This window comes from Tenrec ecaudatus, chromosome 5, assembly GCF_050624435.1.
Source record: "Tenrec ecaudatus isolate mTenEca1 chromosome 5, mTenEca1.hap1, whole genome shotgun sequence".
NCBI classification, from domain to species: domain Eukaryota; kingdom Metazoa; phylum Chordata; class Mammalia; order Afrosoricida; family Tenrecidae; genus Tenrec; species Tenrec ecaudatus.
The window spans coordinates 15,219,077-15,241,469 of record NC_134534.1 but is presented as its reverse complement, the minus strand read 5'-3'; the positions used below and the strand labels follow the sequence as shown (position 1 = coordinate 15,241,469).

Here is a 22,393-nt window from a genome sequence, read left to right as displayed (position 1 = left end):
AAAGGCATGAACATGAGTGAAAATGGCCAGAGGAAAATAAAAAATCTCTCTCTTTTCCGAGACAAATGAGCCCTCAATGACTCCGCATCTTTTTCCGCTTCTTTCCCTTTCAGGATCGGCTACTCCCCCCATTAAACAACAAGAACAGCTCGACAGAGTCTTTGTGGAGCATCCGAATGAGACAGCTGGGCTACTGGCGTGAGGAAATGTTCAATCTTGTCATTTTGAAAAGGGAATTCATATTCATAATTAATGACGCTTTTGTCTACGCCAAAAGGAAAATCTGAAGGCTTAACGACGCTTAAGTAAATTCTCCCCACGCCAAATGCAACACAATTTTATAAATGATAGACCAACAGAGAACAGGGTTTTGTAAGTCTCAAGGATCCGCGGAAAGGAAGAACAAGGCTGCCATATTTCAAGGAAGAGCTTGGGTTAGAGATGTCAGCAGCTACAAGAGGCGGTGGATTTCCATTCTTCTCCAACCGCCTCCAAAATGGTCATCAGATTGACTCGATAACTCTTCAAGAACACCAGATACGGTCAAGTACAGAACCAAGGCCACCATTATGGAGGCTGAAGTGTCACGGGAAGGTGGCCCCAGGAACCGCTGCTGTGGTTTAAGACTATGGGAGACACCAGTTGAGAAATCAAACCCTGTACACAAAAGCATTTCAGAGAAAAGTCTTCTAACGAGAACTTTTCACCCGATATTTCGCTCAGATAGCAAAAGTAGAGCTCATTTCATTCATTCAACACTATTTTACCCCTAGAGTCGGAGCTGGGTCAATGGCCGCTGGTTTGGTTTGGCTTTGTATGGGGTTGTGTTTCTGATTCAGATGTATGCTGTGCTCTGGTTGAGTGGTTAAGGGGACCCCAAACAAACAAATATACCAATGCAAATGAAGAGGATCAGAGTGGAGACCCAAAGCCCATCTGCAGACAACTGGACATTCCCTCACAGAAGGGTCACAGGAAAGACCGATCAGCCAGGGTGCAGCACAGCACAGACAGAACACACGTTCCTCTACTTCTTTAACGCTTCTTCCCCCTCCACTATCACGACCCCAGTTCTACCTTACAAACCCGGCTAGACCAGGGCATGTACAGATATGAGCTCTCAACACACAGAATCCAGGACCCCTCAGGAACAATAAAGGGAGTACCATGAGGGTAGGGGGAAGGTGTGGGGGGCCAGGGGAGAAACAGGGAGCCGAATGCAACTATCGACGTATTACCCACCTCCACCCCCAGGGTGACACACAACAGAAATGTGGTGAAGGGAGACAGTGGATGGGGTGAGATATGAAAATAATAATACTCTATCTTTTATCAAGGTTCACAAGGGTGGGGGAGGGAGGGGAAAAAAGAGGAGCTGATACCAAGGGCTCAAGCAGAAAGAAAATGTGTAGAAAACGATGATGGCAGCATATGTACAAATGTGCTTAATACATTTGATGTGCGGATTGTGATAAGAGCTGTAAAAGTCCCCCATAAAACGGTTAATTAAAAAAGAAAGAGGTTCAGGGGAGAGTGATGACTAAATCGTAAATACAACCAGGGTGGTTGCCAGGGACTACAGGAAGCAGGTCTCTAGGTAACTGCTGAAAGGGACGTGTGTCTGGGTTTCCGTCTGGGGTGACGGAAAGATCCCGCAGCTTGATAGAGGTGGTGGCGGACTTTATCAGTGGCTGGTAGAGAGTCCTTGCCTTAAACAAGCTCACGGGCTATAAAGAGACCATGCAGGTCTGGAGAGTCCAGATCCCGGTCCAAACACCCTTCAGGGCGGAGAGAAGGGTCCTGGAGGAGGGGTGGCCGGAGAAAAGTCTCGAAGGATAAGACAAGGTTTGTGAGAGAGGAGAAGCCACATGCTCGCAAAGGCAAGGGAAAGGGATAAGAGGGAACTTCAAAAAGCTCCTGGGAAAATGGAATCTAAAGATAATGGAATTTCCCCCAGGAACCTTTTGCAGGTCCCTGGTATATACTCAATATTGCCTAAGCCGGGCGAGACAACCCAAACAGTGAAAATGCCATTAGGGTGCCAGTAGGGTACCCCTAATCTAAGAAGAAACAAAATAACAGGCTAACCATTCTGGGCATGGCATATATAATATTTACAATAAACCACACCAAGCCCACAGCCATCGAGTGGAGCCCATCCCATAGCGACCTTCAGTAGGGTTTCCAAGGCTTTGAATCACAACGGGGCCACATAGCCTCAGGGTACTCTTGAGGAGCAGTCTGCAGGTTTGAACCGCTAACCTGTGTCTAGCAGGCCCACGCTCCCTCAACAGTGCTACCAGGGCACATTCACCTTTATAATAGGTCAACATTTATTTATAACAATATGAACAAATTACTGAATTCTAATAGAAGTCAAAATCCTGAAGCCCACAGAATCAAAGGGAATTGAGCGTATCAGTAGTCCTGAGGTGACAATGTGGGAGGCACCTAATGGGATGAGGCGCAGGGGGAAGCAGTGGCGGGAGCGGGGTGGAGAAGAGGTCTAGCTGGGGCCAAGATTGACTCAAGGGTCGTGTGGCATCTCTCTGGGACCTGTGGAGCCACAGGGTCTGATGGTGACAGGGACCCCAGCAGTCCAGTGACACACGAGTCATCCCTAACCACACGGCTATCTGAGGCTTCACCATCGAGAACCCGCTTTCACAACCTCAGACACTGGAGTCTCGGGTGCCCTGACAAACAGGTGCGGCCAACCTGTCACTTCACAGATGCTACACGGAGGATGTCGGCTTGTGTAACCCACCCAGAGCACCTCCACCGGGAATGCCAGATCTGGGTGTAGAGCCATCTCCTGGCGGGTCCAGTGGCTACCCAGCCTGGTCACTCAACCTCAGCCATGCAGCAGCCCAGCTTGAGTGACATGACAGGCCCCAAGCACGCTGCTCACCTGCAGCCACTTTCTAGGCTTGTCCTTTGGGGGGATAGTGTGGCTATATGCACCAGGAAAACAGCCTCGGGCTAAGCCATGGACTCTTCAGAGTCTTGGACAGTTGACCCAGTGGTCAGGCCTCGGATGAGACGACACTGCCCAATCTCTGAACTCATGACTGCCTACAAGCCATTTCAAATCAAACTTCAAACTGTTCGCAGTGGCCTCATATGCATTGTCCCACTAAACTGCCAAACACAAACCCTAGCGGGCTTATTCCATCATGCTCCAACTCAGGTGATTTGCCCCCGACCGGAAATTAGCAGCATCTGGAGACATGCACATACGTACTTTGGTTGGCACAGCTGGTAAAGAGGACTGGCAATTAGGAGGTAGAGGCCAGGGATGCTGATAAACACCGCACCCCAACACACAGAACAGCCCCCCAGCAGAGAGTTATCTGGCCTCAGCAGCCCCAGGGTTAAGAAACCCTGGTCTAAAATCCTAGGTGGCTTCATAGGACTGATCCCCGGGGCGGAAAGAAGGCCACATGGACCGGTGCACACCCCAAGCTCTGCACTTCAAAGGGCGGTAGCATTTTAACCAGCCCACTTCAAAGGCGGTTTCCCTATTTGCAAAAGAGTTTCCTGTCACCCTCCTCAACTGGAGAGCTAGCTGAGTGGCTCGGAGGGCTGGCGAGCTATGCGTGCAGCCCAGGAGGGACTAAGATGCACCTGTTGTTACAGGCAAAGGCTCCAGGTGTCACAGCTTGCAAACAACCTCTGCACTGCTTTATGCAAACACATATGGGAAACAAACACCAGACAGCGGCCCATCCAACAAAGCACTTCAGTCCATTAAGGCATCCACCGTGGGGCTCGGTGGCTTGGCTACTAACCAAAGGTTGGAGGGTCTGAGTCCGCTCAGCGGTGCCTCGGGAAAAAACACGGTGATCTACCTTTGAAAAATCATGCGATCGTCATGGATCGGAAGCGACTTGATGGCAGCTAGTTTGCTTGTTTTGTTGTTGTTGGTTCAAATCCAACTCGCCACGAGTCTAGATAATGGCCGTGGGAACCCAGGGCTTGGCACCTCCCAGGCAGTGGTGGGATTCAGCCGGTTCAAACCGGCTCAGCAGAAACATACCTAATTTTCTGAGTTTGGCAAACCGGTTGTTACAATGGCACCTGTAACCAGGGTGCTCGCTAACCCACTGTGGAAACCAAACATCGACATTCCTGGCTCTCTCACGCTCATCGGCTCAACAGTGTATTCTGAAAAGTCGAGGTAATGTTCAACTCATCCACGGGTACAAAAAAGATAAAACTCGTCACACTTTTGATGAAATACTAAATTTATATCCATTTGCGTCTGTTACTTCAATAAACGAACGGTAAAGAGAAAAAGTGCCGAACCAGAGGGTCACACGCTGTCATTCATTTCAGCTTTGTCTTCCGCCCCACATTCCCACGAGACATTAGGAGTGGATTATGTCATTCCTGAAAGTACTCAAAGAGCTAAAAATGTAGTCACAACACGTGCTGTATGTTCAGCAGAAGCAGAAGAGGGTTTTTCAAAAATGAACCTCGTATGTTAAGAGAAGTCGCCTGTTTCTAATACATGCAACACAATGACTATTGTCTAATTGGCCTCTAAAGGAGGCAGTGAAAGGGTGATTCAGGACAAATCACACAGCCAATGGTTCTCAGGTAAAAGTGAGGACTATTCCAAGTGAGGATGCCAATCAAGAAGGAATATGTAAATATTAAATAACAGTTTTATTGGCTTTTGATCAGGTATTACTTAGTATTTTTTCATTAGTATTTTAAAATTCTTATAACACAATCTAGTTTTTGCACCTCTTTTATTGTTCTTATGTAACTTTTTACTGTATGAAATAATAAGCTACCTTTCGGGATACCGTCTTTTTGCTACTTAAAGCAGTCATAAGGGCAGCGAACCGGTTGTTAAAGTATTTGGATCCCACCATTGCTCCAGGCCAGCATACGACAGGCCCAGCTGCGGCTGGTGACCCAGGAGACCATCAGCACCCCAACAGGGAGGTCAGGTGGTGCGTTTACACAGCTCCGGCTCCTTTCATTACAGAGCAAGCAAGACATCTTGCACTTGGATTGAAATCCCATCATCCAAATGAAGTCTCGCTCAGCATTAGCATCAGCCTTTAAACCAGTGCAGATGGCAATCGTGTGATGCCAAAGGCTGGGATTGGGGCGTGCCGTCCATCCCGGATGCTCAGAGCAAGGGGCTTGAGGAAGAAGGCTCTGGAGAGGCAGGCAGGCGCGTGTTGAGTCAGAGATCTTTTGTCTGCCTTCTAGCCAAGCACATGGGTTCTGGCAAGTCCACGGGTTACTACCACCACTGGGGTCAGCCCTGAATTCTCATCACTCCGAAGAGAAGCCCGTGGGCTGCCAGCGCAGGAGCATGAGCTGAGCTCACCGCCTCCTCTGCAGTTCTTTTGTGCGCGATCAGATCCCTTTGGCCATCTTTGGGGAACTGTGCCTGGCCCTCCTTCTGAGAAACACATCAAAGGGGTATGTATGAAAGCCACTTCCTGCTTTAGTGGAAACAGCGATTTTCCCCCCTTATTATTGCATTGGCAATCAATCAGCTTTTCCTCCCCCGTGTCCCCCATTTTAAAGGCGGAAGCAGCAGCCTCGTCTTGCACTGTGAAACGCGCACCAATGAAGCTCTAAAAGAAAGTACCACCCAGTGCCTGCATATTTGTTTCCATGGAAACCAGGGTCCCTGGGCCCTGGCACACGCAGCAGGAAATGCTGCAGATTTCCACAGCAGGATCTGTTACCAGAAATACAGAGATGCGTGGTGGTCTAAACATTTGCGAATTAAAAACAATAACACGTGTGTGCATAGTGTACGTGTACATACACACATATGGGAGGTGGCTTCAAACGGTGTGTGGAAAAATGCAATCAATAGGTAATTAAATGGAATTAAACAATAATCCTGTTTTCCAAGAACTTTTGAAGCCCCTCCTAGATGACCCTGGACAAAACGGATTGACACAGTGGCTGCAACGATGGACGTGAACCTAACAACAATTGAGATGACGGTGCAGGACCGGACAGTGTTTCGTTCTGTTGAGCATGGGATGGCCATGAGTCAGAACAGACTTGATGGCACCTAACAATGACTATAGATAGATAGATATATCTATAAAGATACAGAGAGAGAGATATCCTATATGCAGCTCTCTGGCACAGGAGCGACTGTAAGGACGGCGCAGGACCAGCCGGCGTGTCCTTCTGCGTTCAGAGTCCCCATGAGTCAGAGCCCACTTCACGTCGCCTAACAACAACGTAAATCCAGATGCAAAAACCACGATGATGCAAATGACTGGGTGCCTACTTAGACAGACACAGATGCGGACGTCAGATGAAACAAATGATTCAGATGTAAGCAAATCAACCCTTGCTCCCCACGGGGCAACAAGAGCATGCAAACATCTTCTGCAGAAGAAGGTGGGGCCGTAATGGTGGCGGGCAGACGACTGCTGTGGAAAACCTGATAGCCAAGGAGTCCTAGTAAACAAAAGAGCGAACATGGCTCTCTACCAAGCAAGATCCAACGGAGCCGGACAGGGCCTTTCCCCACTTGTCATTTGCGACTTGAACATTCTCACCATGAGACTGGAAGGCAGAGGGAACTGGTTAATGGTGTGACTTTACATAAAACCGTGATGCCAGAGCACCCCGGACTCAGTCCCCTCTTCAGGAGGTCCTGGAAGTGGCTTCCCCTCACTAGGAGACTGTTTCCTCGCTAACACTGAAAAGGCTGTGGGGTCCTGTAAGGTGAACTCTGTGCTAGTAGCTTGGCTGTGGAAGGCTAGAGAGCTGGGTTTAAAAGCAAAAGCTCCCTAGAAAATTCTCCTTGTAGATTTCTAAGAGGGAGGTGTGAAACTCCAATGTCTTTATGATCTACATCCCCAAGAGGATTCCCTGGTAGGTTCTCGTGATGGGAAAACTGGCATGTGGCTGGCTCATCTTCAGTCTGTCTGTTCTGTGGGTGACTTCCCAAGATCACGTGTTCCCTATAGAATTCACGTGAACCCTGGACCCGAAAATGTTTTAGTTCAAAGCCATCTTCTCGTTCTGAGCCTGGTTGGGACTTCATCTGGGGAGCAGAAAAGAGACAGCCGTGCCAGCCGCCAGAACCTACCCATCCTAAGAAAATGCTAGTTGGACAACTTCAAGTGCCTCCAAGTTCACAGTTACATTCCACAGGGTTATTTTTATCTGGGACCCGGCAGGCCCAACCAAGGGCACAGCTCTGTGACAAAGAGCTGCCAAGAGACAGCAACGTCCGCAGGAAAACAACACATTCTCTTGGGGATATCAATCGCCGCCTTACCCTAAGAGGTTTCAAGGCCTGTTTGGGGGAGAATTGGTCACTAAGGCAAAAAGCACAAAAGTTGATATAACGGAAGCAAAAGTGTGGGAGAGGAGAAAGAATGAGGGGGAGAAAGGGGAGGGGGCGGGGAGGAGGAGTCTCGCCGGCTTGTGTACAAAGCGAAGCCAAGCCTTTAGGCGGGAGGGATGGAAGCGCTGAGTTCATCAGCCCATTATGCAAACGGCCTAACAACACAAACAGCGGGGCATACACAGCTCGCTTCAGTCACCCGTGAAAACACGCATCCTCGCCACGCTTGGACCTTCTCCGCCTCTGCCCCGGCCGCCCCTGCCACCTCATAATTCACCCAGGTTAAGTGGGAAACTGCACACCTGACAGAGAATCTGAGCATCAGCTGGGAAAACGCCTCAAGCCCCAGCCCCCCAAGGGGAAATGCTACTGAACTGGGACAAGCACGTGGTCCCCTGAACTGTGGGAACAGGCTTAGGGCTGAGGGGAACTGCACCAGGAGCCACCTGCATAAGGATAACCCCAAACCAGCCCCACTGCTACTGCATCCACTGGGACTCACTGTGGCTGTGGGCGCCAGCCATGGGGTCACAGAGACCCCACACACAGCACAGCAAAACACTGCCTGGTCCTGCCCCTGCCTCACAACTGATCTTTAGCGTTTACGTACTAAGCACACCAGTGCTAGCTAGATTTCGCGTTATTATAAACAGCCGTAACTTCTACAGGACTTTTGTTCATACTTCATATAAGATTGCGGCCTTCGCTGTTATTTAATACAGGAATACACACGTATGTATGTATTACATACAGTGGCCATCACGCCAATTCCAACCGATGGCTGCACGTGATGTCAGAGCAGAAGTGGGCTCCGGGGTTATCCAAGGCTGATTGTGTTTGATAGATCACCAGGCACCTCTGGGTTGGCCCAAACCGCCAAACTTCAGGTAAGCCATCAGGCTCAGTTTTCACCAAGGAGGCTTAAAAAATTTCACGGAAAACTGGTATCAGGAGATCATGGAATTTCCCCACGACTTGTGGAAGGGCCAGTTACCGTGGCAAAGATCAGCTCTGTGCAGGCATCAGCCTAGAGACAGAATGAGTCCCGCTGTTATTTTAGGAAGAACCTGCCCCGGCCCGTTTGAGTTCCGGTCCTAACAAACGCGCATGGGAGGATTACCGCTGGAAAGTCCCATCGTAAGGGGCTGTGTGACACGACCCGGCCCAGCAGTTGTGTCTCATATTCACAGGCAGCTTAAAACACGGTCTTCCAGGGTGAACAAGCTGCGCAGAGGGTCAAGCAGGCCCTGGCTGCCCGTGAGCAGTGACGGTTAAATGCCAGCTGACTTCTCTGGCCCGTGATAGGGAGCGGGTTCTGCCAAGACCCTTATCATTTCAGACAGTATCTTCCTGCCCTCTCCCCCTAGGTTGATGAGAATCTATGCAAAAGGCTGCCTTCCTCACAAAGCAGTTTCCCAAGTTCTGCCACCCCCACCAGAAGGACCCTTCTCAGACACTTTCCATAATCTTCCTCCCCAGGGATTTTAATAGGGGGCGGGGGGGGGCTCTACAATGCACTTGGAAAAGGAAATTCAAACTTAATGGGATTCTCCCACACATTTGTGGAAGCCCCTCTTACTGCTGTAAATCTGTATCTCACACTTGGAGAGTCAGGGTCCCCTCCCAGAACCACGATTCGCCTCTTCAGAGCAGGCCCTCCCTGAATGGAATGCAGGGTCACAAAAGGGGTGAGCCAACGTGCTTGGGGGGTGGGGGGGAGCATGCACTGCTGGGAGCGATCATTCTTTTCCCATGTGTCTCCTCCTAGCACCCCACCTACCTGCCCACACCCTCCCACTCTCCACTGGCTCAGTGCCTCCGGAGCAAGACTCCCACTTACAGATCTTCCCACTGACAGCACCTTGGGGGCCTAGCAACTGCCTCCAAGTTGCTCCCACTCCTGGTGGTCCCCGGTCTGAGTAGAGGTGGCCCCAGTGTTTTCAGTGGCTTTCTGCCGAAGCATCTCAGGGCAGCCCCCAAGCTCTAGTCGTTTGGTTTGCAGCCAAGCACAGTAACAGCAGGCACCCCCCAGGGGACTGAGAGCCCGGGGGCCCTCTGGTATGAAAAGGACACACAGGACCCCCCTGCTCTCTGGAAGAAAGACATGACTATGAAACCTTTCAGAGGCCCACACAGCACACGGTATACACACACTTCTCACCACTCGCATCTGGGGTGCTGTTCGGTACCAGCCAGTCAGTCGTGACCTCTGCACCTCGCCTCAAGTTCCCATACTTGAGCCCATGGTTGCAGCCACCGTGTCAATCCAGCTCCTCGGGGCCTTCCCCTTTTCTGCTGCCCCTCTACTTTATGAAGCATGACGACCTTCTCTGGGACTGACCTCTCCTGACAACAGGTCCGAAGAACGAAGAATGAGAGAGGAGGTCTTGCCATCCTTGCCTGCATGGGGCATTCCGGCTGCACACCTTCTAAGACAGACTGCTTGTTCTTTGGGCAGTCACCAGCACCGGAATTCAAATGCTTCGATTCCTCTTCAGCCTGCTTTATTCATTGTCCAACGTTCACAAGCATATGAGGGGACTGAAAAAATCCCACGGCTTGGCTCAGGTGTACATTAGTCTTCAAAGCAATTTCTACTTTATATGGGAAACACTTTTGCAAGTTGCCAGACCCCCAAATTAACCTACCATATCATACCAACAACGCTAAAACCACAAATCACACAAACGTCTAATGTTCACAGACACAGCACAAAGCAAGGACGGCTTGCTGCTGGGAGGCCGCGTGTCTTTCCCAGTAGGTAGGCAAGCCAATGCTTAACCCACTGCACAATCGGGGCACAAAGAAACCAGAACCGAAGTCCCGCAGTGACAGCTATGTACAGACTCCAGACGCAATGATCCCACCTAGCTTTCCAGACAGCCTCTGCAGGGTGTCCAGGGGATGTTTTCTCATCCAGTTCCCAGTGGGAATAACACTGAAAATGCGCCTGCTATCCCTTACCCTAAACTCTTTAAAGCCAATCAGCTGGATTCTTAAGAACAAATTGGCTAAGTGTTTCTCAAACCCTCCCCAGGTCTCTGCCTGCGAGGAACCAAAGGACAACAACCCCAAACCCATCGGAAGCCAGACGTGGCCTTAGAATACACGGTCTGAGTATGCTCAGCAGCCACCGTGGGAGAAGGCAGAATTGTGCTTGGTTTGTTTTCTTAAATCTCTAACCAAATACATGAATTTGGCCACATTCCTTTAAGGGGGTATTTAAAAAAATTCAATTTCAGGCATAAGAGAAGGACCTCTTTAATAACTCTCTATTTTTATTTTCCAATTTGAAACCAAATAAGCTTCCCAGGTAGAACCCATCAGGCTGTAACTACTAATTAAGGGCAGTTCAGGACTGAAAATAACACCAAGCTCAGAGCAAAGGGCTGCTGGAGCCCCAGCTAAACCACCGGACTAGAATAAAACGTGGGGCAAGCAGAGCCAGTCTGGCTGTAGCCCAGAAACACTTCCAGGCAGATCCTCCCTCAAAGAGATGAGGCCTGCTCCCCGTCGCTGAGGGCAGCGCAGGAGGTGGGGTGAGATGGGGTGTGGTGTGGAGGGGCTGCCTCTCTCAACCACAAAGCAATACGAAGTCACCCAGACTGGAATTCAGAACCCCCAACTTGGATCTGGCCAAGACCCCAACCCACCACATCCTGTCCCTAGAAATGGCAACCTTCCATCCCTAGTGTCCCGGAGGGCTACTAAGTGGGGTGGCTTTTATACTGTGGGGTGACAGTAGAGTGCTAGGCTGCCTCACATATCAACAGTCTCAATCCCACTTTCCAGAGAGACTTCTCCTGTCCCCCAAAAAGTGAAAAAACGTCTCTGTTCTAACACTAGGAGCCGACATGATTAGTGGGAACGGGTTCCGTTTGGTTTTGGCAATCTAGACTGAAGACACACCTGGTGGCCTAACAGCTAGATGCACAGCGACCAACCAAAAGGTTGGCAGTTCAAACCCACCCCGTGCCTCCGCAGGAGAAAGACCTGTTTTCGTACAGACTGAAGCCAAGAAAACCCTAGCAGACAGCTCTTTTCTGTCCCTGGGGGCTCCCAAACGTCAGAGCCAACTTGACACCTCCCCCCCCCGACACACACACACAACAACTTGGAAGACGAGCAGCAGCGATCTGGGGGCGGTGGGCTTGGGAGGACATTCCAGAGCTGGAATGCACACGTGCACTCAGGAAGGGATCAGAGGCTCCCAGGGCTGTGGGGAGCAGCATGATCCTGGTGGGCAGTGCTGCCGGCATGTGGGAGAGGTCACTGGACAGGCAGGTGCAATGACGAGAAGACAGAAGTCTAAGGTGACAGCACACAACTGGCTGGAACACAGAATTCCCTAGAAAGCCTGTGACACCCCAAGGCTCCTCACCCCAATATGCTCTGATCCTATAGGCAGGAGGTGGGGACCTGAAACAAACAAAACCCCTAAAATATAATGAATTCCATATTAAGGAAATTTAAGAGAAAATGTAGAAGCCTCGGTGGCATAGGGGGTTACATGTTGGGCTGTTAACCACAAGGTCAGCAGTTCAAATCCACCAGCTGTCACAAGGAGAACGATGAGGTTCTCTGCCCCCAGAAAAGATGTGCGGCCTCGGAATCCCTAGGGAGCAGTTCTATCCCTTCCTAGAGGGTCACTATGAGTTGGAATCAACTCGGTGGCTGGGGGTTTGGTTTGGGATTTGGGATCAGTCTTTTCCAGGAGCCCTGGTAGTGTCCTCACTCCCTGAAAAGCCGGCAGTGGCTCCTCAGGACCTAGCAATCTGCTCCCGTGAGGACTGACAGCCCAGGAAGAAAAGAGATGGACAGCCTAGAAACTCTACAGGGCAGTGCTAGCTAGCCCGGAGATGCAACTGGAGTTGTGCGGCGAGCTCACATTGGCCGAAGGGCACATCACAACATTGTTTCCAACATTAAAACCGTACACACTTTGAAAAGTGGCCCATTGAGGTTTGGGGACACTAAAGAGGATCTAGTCCACCTGGGCTCCATTTCCTTCCTTCCTCCTAATTTCAAATTCCTTACCTTGCGCTTAGCGTAGCATCGCCCAAACATCCCTGAGACAGTTTCTCGAGGCTGTGAAAGTAAGCCGCGAGGCACACAGAGGCGGGCGGAAGTGAAAGTCACACTGCTCCAGGCCTCTGACACAGTGCTTCCTCAGCCCAATACTGCTGCCTGCCCTCCGGCGAGAGGGACAATTACCTAGAAGACGCTGCACACCCTGAACTCGATGACAGGGTTGACCACTATCCAACAGGCTGGCGGTTCCAATCCACTCAGAGGTGCCTCGGGAGAGAGACCTGCTGCTGAAAGGCCACAGGCTTGAAAAGTAGATCTATTCTGCAACACATGACGTCACCATGAGTCAGAATCAACTGGACCCAACTAGGGGGGAAAAAAAAACCCTCAAGCTCTTCCCAGCTCACAGGTTCTTGGATTCGATGACGGCAGGCTGGGTCTTCATGGCCAACACAACAATAGCATCGAAGCGGGCACTTTCACATTAAAGCCAAAGTTCATATTCATCCCAAAGTGCAAACATGGAACCGTGCCAAGTGCTCACGAGCTTGCCAAGTCCACCACAGTTGCATGATTCACCCAAGTAGCCTCCTAATAGCCGTGTATGACTTCGCAAGAAGCAGCATGTGGTGTCATGAATGTCACCACACTGTGCACCTGAAACTGGTCAGAATGGCAAACTGTGGTCTGTGCACATTACCACAATGAAGAATTGTATCTGAAAATGAAGTAAAGGTCCAACATATTTCTATATTCTATTTAACAATTTGCATTAAATGGCTGGGTTAATTTGGCTTCTGTAGTGACAGTTTATAAGGTTCAGGTGAAATTATTTTCCTGCACATCATTAAATGTTATGAATAGTTGGTGCAAACTATTTGCTGGAAAGGACAAAGACCTTTTGGAACTGTTTCCTTTCGGAAACACTAAAAAATGCTAATATTCTGGAAGCCAGAGACCCGTGAGCTTAAAGTTCTGGATGCTTCCCCAAAAGGGACACGATAAAAATAACTGTAATTTCCTTTGATCATTTCTAGGGGTGGGGGGTGGGGGGGAGGTATTTCTTGCAAAAAGAAGATCCCGAACAAAGGCTACTTTTCCTGTACCGGGAGATGTCGTCTCACACTGTGTTAGAGGACAGGTTGTGAGAACCTTCCAACAAATCAAGCTCTCTGCCACTGCGTTGATGCCGCCACAGTGACCCTCTAGGACAGGTTGAACTGCCCGTGAGTGGCCGAGACCATAACTCTTCACAGGAGGGTCCAGTCTTTCTACTGTGGAATAGCTGGTGGTTTCAAACTGCTGACCTCAAGACCAGCAGCTGAACTTATAACCACCACACCTACCTAAGCCCCCTGATACTCGCTGATCAACACATCTTGAAGTATTTTCAGTGAGATTCCTCAGCTCCTCGGTGACTCACACACCACTAAAAATAGATGAGTTGTAAATCACCAAAGGATGTATCAAGGGGCACTGACCGAGCATCTGAACATTTATCAATAGACCACTGGCTGCAGTGTGCATAGCCAGACAGTGACGTCTCGCTTGGCCATTTGATAGAATAAAGTGGGATCCATAGGTACGGACACGGAAAACCAAATCCCAAACCCAACCCCACTGCTGTAGAGTCAATTCCGCCTCACAGCTGTACGTTTTCACGGGTGCAGAGAGCCTCCTCTTTCTCTCTCTGAGCTCGTGGGGAGTTCAAACCCAGCCTTTGTGGTCAGCCAAGCAAGGCTTATCCAAAAGTGGCGACCAGGCTGAGCTCTCTGCACGGAGCACAAACACAGGAACAACGCTGCTATAGGCTACCTTTCGGAAAAGATCAGACTTGTGTATTTGCCTCCCTATCGACTCGGCATATTATTATGCAATTGGCTTTTTGAAATACTTCCCAACGTGTTTTCTCTCTGTGTTAAAAATAAAAAGCCCCCCAAACACTAAACCCAGTCCCTGAAGGTATCCTGGGACGGGACAAGGCTGGTCTTTGCACCCTTCACTGTTTGCCTTTCAAAAATGCTACCTTTTATCTCTTTGAAAATAGGAATTAACAACATGGTGGGGGAAACGGGGTCACCTTTATCTTTTTTTTAATTTAATAAATATTTTATTAGGGCTCATACAACTCTTATCACAATCCATACATACATCCATCGAGTAAAGCACCCTTATACATTCGTTGCCCTCGTCATTCTCAAAATTTGCCTTCCACTTGGGTTCCTGGAATCAGCTCGTTTTCCTTTTTTCCCTCCCCCTTCGCCTTTATCTTATACTTCTATAAAACAAACCTCCTTTCTATCTCTCACACACCCACAGCTCAAAAAAACAACAACAACTATTTCCCACAAGTGCATAAGGATTCTAAACAGAAAGTGTCCAGGCACCATTGAAGCTGACCTGAAAGCAAACAGTTTTAAATGCATCAAACAGGGGCCCGTTCACTGTGACATTATTTGTCTTCTGTCAAATACATCACCTGGGAACCCCTCCTCTTCCTCCATCGCCACCACAGACTGCAATTCCAGTTTCTTTTCCCACAAATCATTGCTTTGTTTTTCCTTCCTTCAATCCATGAGAACTTCCAGGCCCTCAAGTTTCCCACCAGAACCCCCTCTGGGGGGGGTCACCTTCTCCAAACACCCAGGTTCCTGCCGCAGGTGTGGTGGGCAATCAGGGGGTACCTTTCTCCTGACGCTCAGGGTCAGCCAATCATGACAGCTACAGTGTAGAAGCATGCTGCGAATCACAAATGCAGTCCTAGACATCTAAACTCTTTACTATAGCAGAGCAAATTTTCCACCAACATTCTGATCGGTGTTTGAGAGACAATGCGCTCTGGTGGCAGAACGGCTACAAGGTTCAGCTGCGAACCCAAAGGGCAGCTGTTGGAATGTACCAGCTGCTGGGCAGGAGAAAGGGCGATTCTCCATGACCAACAATATGGCAACAGCAAGTGCAGGTTCATACTAAAGACAAAGTTTATATGCATCCTGAGGTGCAAAATCAACCAAATGTGGGACTGACAGCGATCCTAAGGTCCCACGGGGTTTCCACGGCTGAAATCTTCTCTAAGCCTTGAAACCATATGGGACAGCTCTACCCTGTTCTACAGGGTCATGAGTCAGTATTGGCTCCACAGCAGATTAAAAAAAAATTATTTCATTGGGGACTCTTACAGCTCCCATAACATTCCATACATCAATTGTATGAAGTGTACTTGTACATATGTTGCCATCACCATTTCCAAAACATTTTCTTTCTGCTTGAGCCTCTTGGTATCAGCTCCTCTGATAGCAGATTTCTTATCCTAGAGACACACTGATATGGTTAGCAAGTCCAATTCCAGATACGGTGGAAGTAGAAGAAAACACCATAAAACATAAGTATTAGCCAGTGCTTGGCTTTCTGCTTATATTTTGCAAAGTTTCTCAAATGAACATATATTTCAGTTAAAAAAAACAAGGAAAAGTCAGGACCTGGTAAAGTAGAAACCTGTCAAGAAAGAAAACTTGGCGATTTCACCCTGGAATGGTCAATAAAGAAAGCAAGGCCCACAAGCCACAGTCTCCACTAACCCTCAGACCGGAAGAACTAGATGGGGCCCAGCTACCACTGCCAAACCACTCCGACTGGAGTTTCAGTAGGAGAATGGAAGGTAAAAAAAGAGTAGAACAAAATCCAAACACATAAAAAATACCAGACTTATTAGAGACTAGTGGAATCCCCAAGACTGTGACCCTTGGACACCCTTCAAGCCTGAACTGACTCCATCCCAGGGGACCAATTCTCAGTAAAACAGCTGACAGGCTTATAAACCAAGCACTAACACCAGGGAGGAGCTAGCATCCACAGGAGAGCCAATGGGCAGAGGCTGACCCAAAACAAACCTCAGAAGGCTAGAAAGGAGCCAGAAAAAAAACAAAAATGATGGAGACAGGGGACCCAGGGAGGAAGCAGGAAGAGCACTGTTGAATCCAGGATTTGGGGCCATGACACAAAATGGACATAAACTGTTGAATGGAAAACTAATTTGTTCTGTAAACTTTTGCCTAAAGCACAGTAAAAAAAAAAAGTTCTTAAAAACAGTAAGAGCACACACCTTGTCAAAGACAGAAAACTTCGAAGAACTGGAAAAGCAAGCTAATCTTGTGGCATTCTGACTCTGAGGTTTCACTGTATAAGCTATGTCACCGATTAGAAAAATGATCTAACAGAAAAGTTACTGGTTAAGACCCACATGAAGCTGATAAAGTAGATGATGAGAAAACAGCTCTTCTATCACCATCACATTCTCCTCCGAAACTTTCAGAACACCATTGGCATCTTGGAAATGCAAAATAATCCCTCCCCTGGGACAGCTTCCCAGATTCCCCGAGCCATGTTAATTGCTCATTCTCCCATATTCCCCCAGCACTTGGCTCTACCAACACCACCATCCCACACATTTCATTTCCATATGGAAACTCTTCATTGAGGCCTCTTCTCGCCCACTCAATGGCAAACTTCTCCACGGCCACAAGAATAAGGTGTTCATTTTTGTGGTCCCAACACAGTGTCTGAAATAATAGCAGTTTCTGAGTTTCTCGAACCAATCCCTGGGAGGAGCAGCGGTGGATCTTAATTCTTACACGTCCTTAATTGCATCAGAATAAAGAAGGCACCATCTTCCTTGAAGGCCTGGAAGCTCCCGTGGATTGAAGGAGGAAAACCAGCTGTTATGTGTGGGGAAAGCAGTTGGAAGTGCCCTTCAGGTGGTGATGGAAGAAGTGCACCAGTTTGGAGGGACGTCCTCTCTGTAGACTCCTCCCTCAGTACGTCACTGAGCACCGGTGATAACTGGGTGCCTACTGAAACTCACCCCGATGTCCTTCAAGTGACTCAAAGGAACTAAATTCTCGTGTGACTAGGAGGATGCTCGCCCTGCCCACTCCCTGCCGCCACCACCCAGCCCCATCTCCCAAAGTCCCCATGACAACGCAGACAACAGGCACGTGGCTGGCAGCAATCAGGGGATACCAGGGGCTGGCAGTAATAGTAAGGAGATCTGGAAAAATAAGACCAAGTCGGAGGCAGGGGAGCCTCTGTTTGGGAGTGAAAAGGAAGACACCCCTTTTGAACAGGAAAGGCCTCTAAGTCAATGGCAAATGTTGTACTAGAGGGGGGACGGGGGGGGGGAGGGGGGGGTGAGGGGGCGGGGGGCGGCGCCAGGGGATTCACTGCATTCTCCCTATCTGTCACAGGAATATTCTTTTGTGCGATCCATGCGACAGTTTTCAGACCATATCCCTTTGTTCGTTTCTGCATTGGACACGCTGTAGGGTTCCACTGTGCTGGAGATGTTACTGGCGGGGTGAGCTGGGGGCGTGGCGGCAAGATTTAGGCAGGAAGACGTCAAAGGCTCTGCCCCAAGGGGTTGCTTGGCTGGTGTCAAGTGAGGGAAACAACACAATGGAAGGCCATTCTTCCTGCAAAAGGGTTCCCGTATGATGGGAAGCCGGTTCCCCAATCCACAGAGAAGTAAGGAAAACGCCAGGACTCTCCTGTGAGGAGGGTCATTAGAAGCGCCCAAAACCCACCAAAAAAAAAAACAAGGTGTCACAGAGCTACTAAGAAGAGACTTGCAATTCTTACACTATCTTTTTATGGAGATGTACTCATAAAGAGCCCGAAACCTCTGTTATCTCAGCGATGGAATGGGGGCGGTGTTGCCCGGAAAGTGATGGGAAAAGGCAGCCAGCCGGCTCGGGCAGAATCAGCGCGCCCTCTCCTTTGGCTCCCACTCTCAGTTGCCCGTGCCGCCTTACCTCGAGAACTGTGGGCCAGGTCTCGTGTGTGGAATCCCACAGAGTTAAAATAAAATTAAAGTATGAGTCAGCTCAGCTCTGGCAACGACGCCGTAGCTTCTTGCAAACCTACACCAGGGTAGGAGCCCACATGCTGGATTCGCCCTCCCTCCATCTGCTTACCACGTGTGTTGGTAGCCATGTCAGCCACTTTCTGAAAGGCGTCCAGGAAGGCAGCTGCTGCTACTACTGTTGTCCTAAAAATGCAAACAGATAACAAAAGCATGAGGAATGTCTCACACTAGCAAATTCACTGCAGCAGCGGAGGCAAGAGGGCTGAGGGCCTCTGCTAAGGGACAGAATGCAAACTTCTGGAGAAATAACTCAACTGAGTTTGGACAGCTTCCTGGCCCCATTTTTCCTTAGGAAGCAAGTTGTCCTCCTGAGAGGAGGGCTCCACCCCAGAGGGTCTGTCCGGCTGGCTCTGCTAATTCAGCAAACACCACTTGCTCACCCCACGCCAGTTCACTGGGTTGTTTCCACGTAGCACCATTTTGACCATGGGAAAGGAGACAGGTGTTGCTACCCAAAGGAGAAGCATCGCTCAGAAGAAACTGAAATGCGAGAGTGGACATTCCTTCCAGAGTAGGAAAACAACATATGAGGGGGCTTCGAAAGTCCATGGAAGATCTGGCAACCTTCCTGACTTCAGTTTTCCACCAACCTTTTTGACGGCCCCTTGGGAAGATACATGGGTGGGGGACGGGGTCTTGGAGAGAATTCATCTAGGTCAAGCATCTTTTGAGAGGGAAGAATCGAGACTACAAAATGCTACCTGACCTTCAATATCAACTTGACCTTCGAGATCAACCTTTCAGACAGAGCTGGAACTAGTACTATTCCTTGGCTGAGATACTCTAAGACTTCTTAGCCTTTTCCACAATTTTCCTTTGTCCCTCCTTTACTACAGATCGTGGGGCTGTGCGTGAGGGCCTGATGAAGCTGGCGCATTATCGTTTTATCACTTGACAAAATACGAGTCCAAAAGCTCCCTGCGTCCGCAGACCTAGATGTTGTTAGAAATACAAGTATACTTTGTACCAATGAGCAAAGATTCCTTCAAGTTGTACTTCGTCTGTGTATGAAGACAGCTAGCCAGTCCATTTTATTGAGGTTCCACATCTCATTTGTGCAAGAAGGAGAACGGAGTTCTTAGCCCATCCTGAAAGCCTGCCATTCCATGAGGCCAAAGAGGAAAAGGTGGGAGGGAAATGGACCGGCAGGTTTGCCCGTCCTCCAGGAGACAGTATGGAGAAGCTGTGTGAAGTAAACGGCCATGGCAGAGGGGGAGTGGGGGAGGGAGTTGGTAGTGGTGGGTGCCACGGAGTCAATTCCGACTCACTGTGACCCCAAAGCTTCCCCATGGGTTTTTCTTGGCTGTGGTCTCTATGGAAACAGATCACCAGGCCTTTCTGCCAGGGAGCCAATGGGTGGCTTAGCACTATCAATCTTTGGGCTGGCAGTTGAGTACCTAACCATTGTGACCAGGGCTCCTTTGACGTGGTTAAATCAGGGAGCTTGGTAAAAGCCTTGAGAAGCCTGTGTGGTACAAATAATGAATGCTCTTTGCTACACCAAGAGGAAGGTTCAGGGCCACCTGGCCTGGGAAATGCGGTCTAGTGAGCTACTTTGACAAACCAGCCAGCACAGCTGTCCGCTGACCCTCCAGGGATTGCCACTGGGTCAGAACCCAGCCGTGGCACGCATGGCTTTCATGGCTGCCTCAGATAAGCAAGGGCCTTGCATTCTGCTCAGAGGAGGTTGGGTGTGGTCCAGCAACAAGCAAGGGCACTCTGTCAAGCATGGCAAAGGTAAGGGACTGGACAAATGGACAAGGCAGCTGCATTCTAGAAACCACCGGCCGCCTGGAGTCCCTACTTGCTACTGGAGAAATCCCTGAGCAAGTTCAGTTTTTGAGCAGCCTTGGGCCCGGAATCTGTCTCCCGGGATGGCAGGGACAAATCACCACACACAGCAAGGGTGGCTTTAAGCCGCAGGGCAACTTTGGTTTCTCAGTTTCCAGAGGCAAGAAGTCTGAAAGCTAGACGGACAGGCAGAGCCATCCTCTCTTTGAAGGCCCTGGCAAGGACGCTGGCATGCCGTTGTCTTAGCTTGTGGCTTTGCCAGTGATCCGTGGCCATTCTTTCATGTGTGGCTGCATCACTCCAATGTCGACCTGCCTGTCGCAAGGCAGTCTCCTTGTGGGTCTCTGCTCTTCTTATAAAAACACTACCTGTCGTAAATTGGAGTCCACCCTGGCAGCCTCAACCTAGCCTGATTATACGCGAAAGAACTTGTGTTCAAACTGTGCTGTCCAAGTGGGACAGGGGGTTAGGAATGTAGCATTATCTTTTGGGAAGACGTAATTCTACCTGTAACAGACCCCCCCCCTCCCAATGAAATTACAGGTATGGGAAAGGTAAGGTCCACTCTCCCAGGAAAACTCCTCTAATCGATAAGGGGAGGCTTAGTGAGGCTAAAGGTTAGGCACGGGCTACAAACGACAAGATCAGCAGTTCAAACTCACCAGTGCACTTCAGGAGAAAGAGAAGGCAGTTTGCTCCCGTAAAGATTTAGTTTTGGAAAGTGTATACAGGACTGCCATGCGTCGGAAGGGCTCAGGTTTTATATCATGCCTGATAAAGTCGAGGGGTGGTGACAGAGGGAGACCCTCAACAAGATGGACTGACGCGGTGTCTAAACAATGGGCTCAAGCAAAAGAGCGGCTGTGAGCCTGGCACAGTCAGGCAGTGTGGCTGTGAGCCTGGCACACAGTCAGGCAGTGTGGCTATGAGCCTGGCACAGTCAGGCAGTGTTCTGCTCTGTCGTACGAGGGCCACTATGAGTCGGAACGCACCTGATGGCACTAACAACAACGACGACTAGAGCTAGATTTCACTCGGTGGCAGTGGGCTTCGTTGGCAATCTCTAAGGGAGCAAGGACCCGCTGGTCCTCTGGCTAACGTAAGCCCGGGTATCCAAAGATAGAGGCTCAAGGTCAGGCCATCTGTCCCTTGTCCCTCTCTGCCATCCACATGACTTTTCAGTCTAGAAAACCCTCCTGGCTCCGACCTTGGACAAACTCCTCCATCCTTCCACCCACACACCGGCACGACCCTCCACCCCACCGAAGATGTCCTGAACTAAGACCATCAAAATAAGAGCTTGTTAAAGTGGGTTGCGAGGGCAGGGTCAGCAGTTTGAAGCCACCAGCTGCTCCTCGGGAGGAAAGATGGGACTTTCTAACTCCATAAAGAGCTAGTTTTGGAAACCCACAGGGGCAATTCTACCCTGCCCCACAGGGTCACTATGCGTCGGCCTCGACGCGATGACAGTGAGTTTGCGGGTTGAGAGAATGGCTTCCCCAGGAAGCTGCTGGAACATTCCGTACTCCACAGCGAAGGACACACGAACAAGAATAAGACGCAGTAACAAAGGCCTGGAGAGCAGAGCATCGCAGGCTTTACCCATCAGTGTCCTTTAGCAGCTTCGTGGAGGTACAATTTGCAGACCATAATACTCACCCGTTTGGGTGCACAAGCCAGTGACTTTTAGGAAATGCACAGGGTCGTACGATCATGACCACATTCCAATTTCAGAATGTTTCCTACCCCCTGGTAGCTATCCCCCATCCTATTCCTATCCGCAGCCGACCTCGAATCCACAGCGGTCTGCATAGTTTGCCTCCTCTAGACATGTCATATAAACGAAACTATACCATAACCAGCGCTCTTTACATGGAGAGGCAGTAAACAGAACGGGGAAGAACATGGAATCCAGAGCCAAACTGCCCGAGTTCAAATCCCCCCGTGCCATGTACTAGCTGTTGAGAGTTTGGGTACGTTATTTAGCTTCTTTGTGGCTCACTGTCCCCTTCAGTAAAATGGGATACTAACCATACTCACCTCTCAGGGTTGTGAGATTTCAATAAATGAACATGTGTCTGTCTGGTACAGAGTGATACCTAAACGTGGCTCTTCATTACCTCATTTGAGGCTCAAATAGCCACCCAATAGTGCAGACAGCAACAGGGGCCAGGACCAGCGGTTAGTAAGTGTCGATGCCCAGTTTAAAACCATCCACCACTACATCCTTCTTTCCAGGTAGCACTTCCAGAAGAATCCAGTCTCGCATCCTGGGCCTGCCCCACTTCATCCATTGTCTA

At 49.6% G+C, this 22,393-nt stretch overlaps 1 protein-coding gene across 4 annotated transcripts in view; it reads right to left on the bottom strand.

Annotated features, from left to right (window-relative positions):
* Positions 1-22,393, bottom strand: part of MTSS1 (MTSS I-BAR domain containing 1) — a 166,309-nt gene that overhangs the window by 110,733 nt on the left and 33,183 nt on the right. For all 4 annotated transcript variants that reach the window (XM_075549281.1, XM_075549282.1, XM_075549284.1 and 1 more), the window contains exon 3: positions 18,352-18,425. In XM_075549281.1, the coding sequence (XP_075405396.1) occupies positions 18,352-18,425 (74 nt within the window). The remainder of the gene's footprint in view (positions 1-18,351; positions 18,426-22,393) is intronic.